The sequence below is a fragment of the Tinamus guttatus genome, unplaced genomic scaffold (assembly GCF_059628265.1).
Source record: "Tinamus guttatus ecotype Peru unplaced genomic scaffold, ASM5962826v1 Tinamus_guttatus_pri_ptg000211l, whole genome shotgun sequence".
In the NCBI taxonomy this organism is placed as follows: Eukaryota; Metazoa; Chordata; class Aves; order Tinamiformes; family Tinamidae; genus Tinamus; species Tinamus guttatus.
In genome coordinates, this window is record NW_028288745.1 from 7,272,548 (window position 1) to 7,284,145 (window position 11,598).

The 11,598-nt window shown below is 35.8% G+C and overlaps 1 protein-coding gene across 1 annotated transcript; it reads left to right on the forward strand.

The window, feature by feature from the left end:
• Positions 1 to 3,260: 3,260 nt before the first annotated feature.
• On the forward strand, positions 3,261 to 11,129 carry VCAM1 (vascular cell adhesion molecule 1). Its single transcript, XM_088524438.1, has 9 exons — positions 3,261 to 3,455; positions 4,133 to 4,408; positions 4,771 to 5,088; positions 5,854 to 6,126; positions 6,682 to 6,948; positions 7,482 to 7,748; positions 8,635 to 8,901; positions 9,581 to 9,847; positions 10,570 to 11,129. Exons 1-9 carry the CDS (start codon positions 3,392 to 3,394, stop codon positions 10,728 to 10,730), a joined length of 2,160 nt encoding a protein of 719 aa, XP_088380564.1. The 5' UTR covers positions 3,261 to 3,391; the 3' UTR covers positions 10,731 to 11,129.
• Positions 11,130 to 11,598: the final 469 nt, after the last annotated feature.

An 11,598-nucleotide genomic window follows, 5' to 3' on the forward strand; every position in this document is an offset into this window, starting at 1 on the left:
GGGTGTGTTAAATAGTTTTTCTGTTATTTCGTAAGACATAACTATATTGAAGTTGTTGTCTAGGATGCAGTGCCTGTTCTTTCTTTGTTGACAAAAATATGCTTTCCCTGCCAGCATAGTTCTCATTCAGGCTACAGGATGTTTCTCTTGCTCACATTTTTTAGGCAAATCATACTGTGGATGTATCAGATGCTTCTGCAGAGTGAAAGCTCTTCATCCCAGTGGCTTCCAGTGCACATCTTGAGAGAAAGATCTTTTATGAGATAGGTGAGGCTGCAGTTAGGGGAGACCTAAGTATGAACCTGTTGAAATAGCTCTGTGACCTGAGACCAAAGAAATGTGGAGTGAAACTAAGCTATATCTAATCTCTCACCTGAAAGACTCTGCCATCTCAAGCTGATGGGACACAAAGATGCTCAATAATGTATATGCTTAAGTAAGTCTCTGGGTTCACATTCTGTATAAATATAAATACTGCAACACTATTTTTTTTTTAAAGCAGAAATCCCAGGTGGCTCTAGATGCAGATATTGGCGTGAAGTGCCATTAAGCATTTTATTGCTGGCATAGGAAGCATGTCAAATTAGGCCAATTTATTTCTAGCACTTTTAAAATCTCTTCTGCCAAAAGAAGAGAAAGATTAGTCCTCTTCTCAGCAGATCTTGGCCCCTTAGTAAAAAAAAAAGAGAGAGATTTTTGAGAGACAAACTCTCTATGAAGTTTAATTTTTATGCTTTCCCCTAATATTCTCTATGAAACAATGCAGCACACTACTCTCTAAGTGCATATTTAGATATCTAGCACGTTACATAATACACATTTTCTTCAAATAGCAAGCGCTTGTGAACTCTTTTGTCCAGAGGAAATCTTGAATTTCATGATAAAGCTGTTTGGTAGGGCTGTGTAAGTATGAATTAAAGGCAATGCTTAGCACAGTTCTGAAGCAGTTTTATTTTCTTCTTGTGTTCCAGAAGAGTCAGAAGTAAGTTTCGATTTCCTGGAAGGCATCTATTTTCTGGTGCCAAGCCAAAAAATGACATGTTCATTATTTCTGAACCTCTTCTGAAACACACAATCATTTTAGCTCAGTTTGTCCACCAAGGCCTTAGAAAAGTCACTTTTGAATCTTAAATGTGTTGGAAAACATATATTTACATTCCAGTACTTAATTCTTTCAGTCTTTTGGGTCTTAGATAATATTTTTGTAATATTTTTTTTACTTTGCTTGTAGATGGTTGTACTCTGCATGAATCAATTTCTTCCAGCCTCATGTCACTGCAAACTTAGATGCAGCTTTTTCTTTTTATTTTTTTAAATCCTCAGCCTCCTCCTCGGTCCTAGCTGAATGAAAAGTTAGATTATCTGAACTCTTGAGACCAACATCTAAAACTTGACAGCTGTTCTCTGTTTTTTTTGTAGACAGAATGGCCAGGTAACATATTTTCCTATTTGTAGGTCGAATGCTGAGGATAGTAGGGCCACAGTAAAGTGCATGTTCTTTTTAAAACGCTCAGGGTGCTCACATTTAATGTGGAAGAAAAAGCAAGTTTGAAGAAATTTATCAGTGCTCTTGGCAAGTCTGTACTTCCTTTAACGGTGTGTGTTGGCTAGCCCAATTCTTACTTGTACTGTCTGGGTTAGATTTGTCTGATTGCTCACCTTAAACCCTCTGGTAAGGATCCAACACAGTAAAATTAATGGCAACTGTCCAGTTTAATTTACTGGGATCTGGATCAGAGTTATTTCCTATTCCATGGTATCTAATGAAGGATTTAATTACAGTTTTCCCAGCATACGGATAATGCCTTCCATGTTTATAATTTCTTGTATCTCGAAACTGACTTCCCAGAAATAGAGAAATTATGCCTTTCTTTCTGTGGCTTAAAGTATGACTATTTAAGCAGTCAAAACAGAGGAGTTTCATCTGCTGCTTCTCTTTGTGATTAAAAAGTATTTATTTACAACTTAACAAAGAGGGTGTGCTTTCTTTCAGAAAAACACTTTTTTGGTTGAATCAAATCACATTCTATAAATACTGTTTACCTAGTTCCATAGATTTTGATTTTCTGGGTTTGATTAATAAGATAGAAGACACGGTAACAGCAGGAGCCTTGCCACCCCAGTACAACTCTCACCTGAATATGGTGTATTGGAGCCAGCACTAGTGTCTTGACCATAAAATCTGCTCGGTTCAAAAGGTATTAGATTATTGTAGTGCCACCTTTCAATAGTGAAATTTGTTTAGCATTCATAGATCTATTTTTAATTTTAGTGTGTATTTTTCCAAATAATTAGTTAAGAGCTAGTCAGATCCATGCTCTTTATAAAGCGCACAATGCAGTGACAATCACTGTTCACAGATATTAAACAATTCATTAAATTACTACATACAAAATGATCTGGCAGACACATTTTTAAAATCTGTGCTTTTTTTTGACTTTTGCGATGCTTTTATTGCAGTCATATCTGACCGGTTGCAATTTGAGTAACTAAACAATTGAGATTTGTAAACCTTCGGTTTTTGCTCTCATAGCATTTCGCAATTTATAATTAAGCACAGGCAGTATATTGCTTTTTGCAAACATTGTCTCCTTACCAGACATTACGTAATAGTACTTGTCTTTATTCCAAACTGCATATTCACTGGAAACCAAGCACTGACCTGGAGTGGTGTTTTTATGTCCCAGAGGAGTATCAGGGTTATAATACATGCCAATAGCGCTTCACAAGAAGAGCCATTTGAGTAAAAATCCATCCGAACATGACTAGCCTGGTTCAAGCTGATGAAGTCTGATCTCCACACTTTCCTCTGACTTATTTCTTGTGTTTTTTTCAGGGATCAGGAGCACTTAGGATTGTGAATAACATCACCTCATAGAGTTGTGGCACAGTTTTCAAAGGAAATTCACATAATTGAGTATTGTTGGGACTTTTCTCAAAAAACCCAACCCTGTGAAGATACTGAAGGTAAACTTGAATAACTTTTCCATCTTTTACATAGTTCTGTTGAATTGGAATTACCCTCATTCATTCATTTTATCAGACGTTTCCAGAGCAAGATGTTGACTTACTTGCTCTTTGCAAGTACAATTGGCAGTGTATTTGTTGTTTTCCTGGGCTTCAAATTCTGATTTAAATAAAAAAAAAAAAAAAAAAAAGGCAGCAGAGGGCGCTGAAATCACCTCCCCAGCACTGAGTGGATGACTTCCGCTCGGCACTGGCTTTCCCCGTTTTCCCCGTCCAGGGATTTCCCACAGAACCTTTATAAAAGCACGCGGGCGCTGGCTGAACAAGCAGTCGCAGAGCAGCAGGCTCTCACTGAACTTCTCCACAGGAAATAGAAAGCAAGACTTTTGAATTTACTTTCGTCACTTAATTACAGCAATTACAAATGATAAAACTGATGGAAAGAACAAGCCAAGCTGTGATAACAATTTTGTATGTGTGCATGAGTGGTAAGTTGGGAGAATTTGTTTCCTTTAATTTACTTAAATTTTGCTTAATGCCAACTGAGGTGCCATTTGCCGTTTGAACTTTATTTCATTTTGTTTCAGTTGCTTTTACATTTCAGTGAGTACAATTGTCAGAATATTAAGAAACTTTTTTCCGCATTCACTTTGAGCTTTTTTATGCTCTGCAATAACACGATCCTTTTCTCATTCAGTTTGTCAGGTAACTTAGGAGGCAAATGCTGTATATCACTATATGTTTGGTTTTACTATCATCCCAGACAGTATCAGTCGAGTTTAGTACTAAACGTCCTGTTGGAAGTGATTCTGTAATTGCCGTTTTTAACTTATTTACTTACTGCTCATTCAAATCTCATGAAGCTTTGGAACAGATCCAGGTAGCAAAAAGTTGAATTGTGCTGATGCAAATATTTTTACTGCTAGGCTTGTTTTTATGCCATTTTGCACAAAAAAAAAAGGGTGTTAAGATCATCTGAGTCCAAGTTATCTTTACTGCATAAACATTCCTTTTTTCTTTTTTCTTTTTGACAAGTAAACCAGTATATGAGGTTTATTAGTTTAACTTGTAAAGTAAAGAGCTCTTATATCACAACTGACCATGAGAAGAAGGAAAATAAATGTTGAGAATGCTGCTCAGTTTATGTATATTCTCCCTATTGTAGTGAAAGCTTTTGAAATGGAGATCACACCTGCCAACAGAATTGTTGCACAGGTTGGAGAAAGAGTTGTGCTTACATGCAATGCCACTGGCTGTGGATCACCAAGTTTTTCCTGGAGAATCCAAACCGACAACCCACTTGGAGGAACAGTGACATACCATGGAACATACTCGACCTTGACTATGAATGCAGTTAAAATTGAGAATGCTCATGATTATCTGTGTACTGTCTGCTGCGAGCATGAGAAGAAAGAAAAAAGTTTCAAAATTGAAGTTTACTGTAAGTGAATATGTAAAACTTTCTTTAAGTAGTACTTATTCATAAAAACTCAATGGTTTGCTCTTAGATGGTGCAGTTAACTGATAACCCTAGGGTTAGGCAGCCTAGGTTCCTTGCTGGATCTTACTAGATCAGTTGTGGTCACATTCTAACAAGTGTGCCAATGTAATTCCTGCTAGTGTATGAATTGCTTATGAAAGACCTGTGCATCTTCATATCAAGCTATGCCTTGTAACACAGCTAATAAACAGTCATGTTCTGAACACCTCTAAACTTAAGATGTTTCAAATCTGGATCTTGCCCTCGTGTTTTCTCTAGGGCCTTTCTGTGGCAGACTAAACAAATTTGTTTTGTTCTTTCAGCTTTCCCCAGTGATCCTGTCATTGAGGTCAGCACATCCTTAGCTGCTGGGGAACAAGCCACTGTTACCTGTAAAATTCCCAATGTGTATCCCTCTGATCGCCTAGAAGTGCTCCTAAAAAAAGAGGATCATATTCTTCATGAGCAAAATTTTTATGAAGATCATAGCACAAATGCAGAGACCAAAACTGTGACATATTCATTTAACCCCACTGCTGAAGATATTGGGAAAGAGATTTCTTGTGTGGCTAAATTACCAATTGATGATATGGACTTTGAACCCAAAGAAAGAGTAACATCTCAGAAATTGAATGCAAACTGTAAGTCTTTCCATACTAGAGTTTTCAAATACCATTTTACATTAAGGTTCATGAGAGGGTTTACGACATATGTGCAATAAATCATTGATAATCCACACTTTTTTTAGCTATATTATTTGTATAGATAATCTACTATCTAATATCCATATTAGGCCTCACACTACTGTAGCAACCGTATTGCAGTCTGTGGGTCTTAGTTATGAAATGTCATTTCTGAGTAGTCTGTAACTTCTTTGTGAAACAGGTGACTGAGGGCTTCAGGTTTAAAGGCGATGACATATAGGTTGGATGGGGCTGTGTTCAGTAACGCTCAGCAGCACTCGCCAGCTTAGTAACACACTGTTGTTCATGATGGAAATTAGGCAGTCCTGCAGTAACTTCTCTCTCACTTTCTTACCCTGGGTACTAGTAAAGACCAGAATAAAAATAACAGCATATAGATAGAGAAATATTGTTTTAAGTTGCCTTTGTTTAAAATTATAAGTTTATTTAAACTAGAATTGTGAGTTTATAGTCCTAGTCAACAGGGTAAGCATTTTTTTAAAAAAAAATTTAAAAAGGTACACATTTTGGCTAGTTTAGTTTTTAAAGCTGCAAGTGTGAACACCTTATCAAGTTCGGGGGAAAAAAAAAAGTTCTATTGGTATACCCAGATTGTTATTTTTATTCAGTATTATATGAAGTGTTTCTCTAGAGAAGCTAGCCCTAGAGATGTGCATATCTTCATCAAAATATTGACCATATTTTTCTTTTGTTCTCTTCAAGTTGGTCCTAAAAATACTATCATTATTGCATCTCCAAGCAATTCAGCAATGGAAGGAGACTCTCTAAATCTCACTTGTGTGACTGACAGTAATCCACCACCACAAATAGTTTGGAGAAGACAAGTGGCTGACAAAATTGTCCAGTGTGCATCGGAAAACAATGTCCTTGCTATTCCTCAAGCCCATTTCACTGATTCAGGACTTTACATCTGTGAAGTAACTAATTTGTTGACTAATAAAACAGAGAAAGCAGCTGTGGAGATTGTTATACAAGGTACAAGTCTGAATAAATTTTACTTATATTGTTCAGGTCCCAGTCTGCAGCTGTCTCTTCCTTTCAGGACTCTAGAACACTGAAAATTAGGAAGTTATGGGGCCATCCTTACAACATATTCAGGAATCATATTTCGAATTACTGTTACTCTTTGTGGCTATGTTTTTGCATTTAGATGATTAATTTTCAGCTAGTTGTTTTTCTCCTGGTTTTCATGCAGTCCTATAAATATCTCCTGTAGTGCCACACTCAGTCATAAAAAGTGGTATTGTGGGGATTCCCTTGAAATAGTAATGCACATAGGAATTTCACAGGAACATCTCATCTCCGACTTTGGACTTTTAATGAGTAGTAGTAAATTTAGCAGTCATTTATTAATAAAACTATATCACACTTTATCATCACTATTTCAGTAGGGGCAAAAGTCTCAGCTGGAATCTGGGACCAAAATCAAAATAAAGTGATCCTTCAGCAGTTACTACTTTCTCAAATGCTATCCATCTTTAGTACTTCTTGTGCTTTAGCATAACCTTAGTATTTCCTCTTGTCATGCAGGTGCTCCAAATATTGCAGAGTTCTCCATTGAGCCTTCAACAACAGTTCAAGAAGGAGAAAATGTTTCCATACGATGTTCTGCTGAGAGTAACCCTCCTGCTAAGATTGTTTTAAGGAGGAAATCTGACAGTGAAGACGTGAGGCTTTACAGTGAGGGAGGAATTCTCCTTCTGCCATCTGTGACATTTCTTAATAGTGGAGACTACGAATGCATAGTCGAAAATAAGTTCGGAGAAAAAAAAAGTGCAATAGCTCTTAATGTGGAATGTAAGTGTCCATAATGTATTCTCAGTCATTTAAACATAATTAGTTATGTCAGTTCTCCACTTACTCAAGTGATAGATACAGCAAACAAACTAAACGAAAACCTATGAATACAAAATCGGAGTCAGAGTTCTGCCTGTTCCCTAGCCCATCCAGTCCTCCTTTGAGTGCATTTTTCTCTTTGTAGAAAAAGAACAACCTAATCCTCTGTATTTTCCCAAAGAAAGGAGCAGTGCTGAGGAGCAAAACAGAGGCATGAAATTTTTAATGTAACGGTTAGACCTGGCATTTTGTCAGTCTTAAATCAAGATCTGAGTGAGATTGACTGACTTATCATAACATTCTTGGTTTATAGGTAGGATAAACAGCGTTTGGAGAGTTTGCATTGAAGCTCTGAATCTGTGTGCTTTGCTTATTCTGAGGATAAGAGAGAAATTAATTTCAGGAGGCTGACAACCTGCATGCAGCAGTAAATGTTCTCTAAAATCTTCTCTAAAAATTCTATTGATAATTAACCACATGGTTCTTCCTTTTAGATGGACCAAAGAATACAGTCATCTCTGTAATCCCTGCTGCTGCCGTTAAAGAAGGGGAAACTGTGACAATGAAATGTAATAGTTCTGGCAATCCAACTCCAGTAATCTCTTGGAAGAAAAAGAGTGCCACTGGGGAGTCTGAGAAAATTTTTAAAGATGCTACTTTAACTATAGACAATATCAAAAGTCAAGATTTGGGGCTTTATGAATGTGAAGCATATAACCAATTTGGCAGAGAAGAAAAAGCTTTAAAATTACTTGTTCAAGGTTAGTAGAAGATGGAAAACATTTTAAAAATATGTATTTTAGGTCCAAATCTGTGAAGGTCAATGAAAATTCTGTCTTTGATGTGAATGGAGTCAAAATTTGGCCCTATTCCATTTAATCATTTAGGTAGCTCCATTAATGAAGAGTGACTTTTTCCTTAGTACAGGTAAGTCATGCGAAGTTCTCCATGTCAGTTTAGCTTCTGTTACTCCTTTGCTGTGGGAAATGTACACACAAGGCAAAGCAGTTATAAAGGAAAGCACCTATATTTTCCACCAAGTAGGATCCAGATACTTATATAGAAAAGGTTCAAAGAGAAAGAATATGCTGAAAATTCCCTGTGAAGGGAGTGTTTTGAAGTTCCTTGGCCCTCCTTTAAGTGTTGACAGTGTATTTTGTTCTCATAAGCTCCATTTAAATTTATGTCAAATACTAACTCCTGAAGCTGTGTGCAAGGATAGCAGAGTTTCATTTTCAGGGAATATTTTTTTTCAGTTGTTACTCAGCTTGCCCTTACAAAACAAGATCTGGGTCTCGTTTTCATCCAGTACTCAGAGCAAGCTAAACATAAATGTTTTTGAATTTGAAAAAAAAGATAAGAGTAACGGTGTGGAGTACAGCATATACATGCGCATTTTAGTAAATTTAGTAAGCAATCTAATCCTAAAAGCAATCTAATTGACTGCACTACTATACATATATGTAGTATCGTTATCTATAACTAAGTAAATAATTATTAGAATATTGTTATTAGACTATTAATTTATTTTTAAAATGTAACTTCATTAATTTATCCTCTTTAGTCAGTCTGGTTGTGTTTACTGCAGGGCAATAAGTTGTTCAGAAGTTACTTCTGCTGCTAATCAGTCTCTCTACTTTTTTGTAGCTCCGCCAAAAAACACAACTCTTTCAGTTTTCCCTTCAAATGCAGTGAAACAAGGAGAACGTGTTGCCATCTCTTGCACATCTACAGGAATTCCAGCTGTTCAGATTACTCTGAGAAAGAAAACAGGTGATGAAATCACAACGCTTGAAACACAAGATGGCAAATATACCATAGAAAGGGTTTTGCTGAAGGATGCAGGAACATATGAATGTGTATCCAGTAATGAACTGGGAGAGGAGTCTCAGCATATAGTGCTTGATGTCAAAGGTCAGTTAAAACAACTACTGTATAAAATTAATATGATTTTTTAGAAGGATTAAATTACATCTTCACTTCCATTTCTTTCAAATAGCAGTATTTGGGCTCATCTTTTGTTATCCATTGAGAATGAAATGTCTTTTAAAAAATTGTCTTGAGATGAATTGCACAGGTTCTTGTCATTAAAAAAAAAAAAGTGATAGGATCTTAGTGGTGAAGGAAAACTGTTGTCCAGATGCACAGGATAATTGTCTCTTTGAAGTTTTCATAGTTCCCCCAAACTGTAAGAACAGGATTTAAAATTGTGGAACCTAATGATAAAAATGGTATTTTTTGCCTTTTCTCGACTGTTAAAAAAGGACATCAGCCTGTGTGACTGTAAACTCATACCCTTTCATGGACTCACTGAATAAATAAAATAAGAAAAGAAAAAAAAAAGGCTCTATATGAGATAAAGTAAATGCGAAGTAGTCTATCAGGTGCTAAAATGTTCTTTCGATCAATTGCTGTTGAGTGCACTTTATTAAGTATAGGTACCAAGCAGCATCTAATGCTACATCCTCAAAAATTGTTGTGAATCTGTTAACTGAATTAAATGAATGCCTTGTGTCTACAAGCTGCTGGTACCTTATGAATCTTTTTTCCTTGGCTTCTATCTGTTGCTAAATCTTACTGTGTTTCTTTTCAGTTCCTCCTCAAAATATTACTGTATTAGTACATCCATCAGAAAATATTAAAGAAGGAGCAAATGTCACTATTACATGCAGCACATACAGTAACCCACCGTCAAAAATGATTCTGAAAAAAGTCCATCCAGAGAAAGAAATTATTCTGTCGTCAGTGAATGGAACCTTTATACTCTACAATGTCACCAAAAGTGACACAGGCACATATTTGCTTGATGTTTTTAATGAGGTTGGAAACAACATTAAAATGATTGAGATAGCTGTTGGAGGTAGGTAGATCTATTGCCTTCAACTATCTTTATTCTTGTCTTATAACGAATTTTGTGTCAAGGTGAGCACATCTAGTTCACTGCTGATCCTTGCACAGAAACGTTATGCTTAGCTTTAAAAAACAAAGAAACTAAGACAAATAATAAAACAGCTGGTAAGAATCACCTGTATATAACCTCCTTTCAAAATGAATGTTGTTATCTTTCTTAGCTGACATGGTACAACAGTTGTAAGAGAGGGGTTAGAAAAAAGGAGGATCCTGACTACAATTCTGTGCACCTACTTGAGCAGTAGAGCTAATCTGTGGATGGAACAAGCTCCATTTCACATAAATATTGTAAAGACTGGGCTCCTTAATGACTGTTTTCTGAAGTGCTATGCCTCCAGGAAGCAGAATTGTCCCAAGTATTCCTTGGGGAAATAGAGGATATTTCTCTTGTATTTTTCATGAACTTCATGATACTCTTCATTGTAAATGATACCAAATTCATTGAAACTTGCAAAATTAATTCAATAACAAGATTCTGTCTAAGAAATAAAGGGGGTACTATGCAATCGCTAGAGGCAAATATAAAGAGAAGGGTTGGAAATGTGCTTCGTATATGAGAACAGAAAAGTAGCCCCAGTGAAGATGATTAATAGCATATCTTTCACAGAAATATACATTTATTTAAACCACTTTTTACAAAACTGTTTTCCTCGTTATGTCCCTATTTTGCAGGAAGAGTGGAAAACCCAGATCAAATGATGCTCGTGGTTATTGCATTTTCTTGTGTAACAGCAATAGCAGTACCTCTGGTTGCAATTTTGATCTACGTGTCAAGAAAAGCAAAGATAAATGGATCCTACAGTCTTGTAAAAGCACTGAGGCTGAAAGTGTGATCACGTGAATATAATAGTCTAAGTGGTTCATAATAAGCAATGTTATTTATTGTTGGCTCTGCCAACACATTTGTTGGATTTGCTCCTCTTCCATAATACGCTGTAACAAGCAACTGACTTGAAACATTACTTTGTGATAGCAAATGGAAAATGTTTTGTGTTTTCATGAGTATTTCAGTATTTAAATTAAAGGAAAAAATAACATCCTGTCTTAGAAACAGGGAAAACACTTCTAAGTGAAGCATGCTCAGCAATAAGTTCCTGGGAGGACTAGGTTTGTATATAGTGTATAATTTGTATTATAAGTACGTTCAACTGAATATCTGTAAAAATGCAGTCTTATTGCAATTGTACATAGAAATGTTGTTAATTCAAATATATAAAATCAGCATTATATGAGTTGATCAGATGGTAATATTTTATTTTGTATTATTCTACAGAAAGGATGATTTTAATGTAAATTGTCCACTTGTGGAAATGTTTGAAAAATGTTTTCTTTTCACTTATATTGACATAAAGCTACTTTCAGTTAAGTTGCACGGTCTTTGGGCCATGCATTTCTAATTAATTTAAATATAATTAAGATCTCAAGACTCATCTTTAAAACACTTTAGTTAATATGTTAGTATAAATGCTATTTAGAAAGTGACTGGGATCAAAGTCTAGTTAGTTTTGGAAAAGCTAAGATATTTTTGCAGGGTTTAATCATTCTCAAGTCAGTGGCAGAATTCTGCTCTTCCATGATTTGTTATATAAGCTGTCAATAAGTATGTTTTACACATTTCTACTGCAAAGTAAAGCTGCAAGTGGTTTTCTGTCCTAAAAGTCTCCTGCTTACCAAATCACCATTGGTAATGAACGTTTCTTT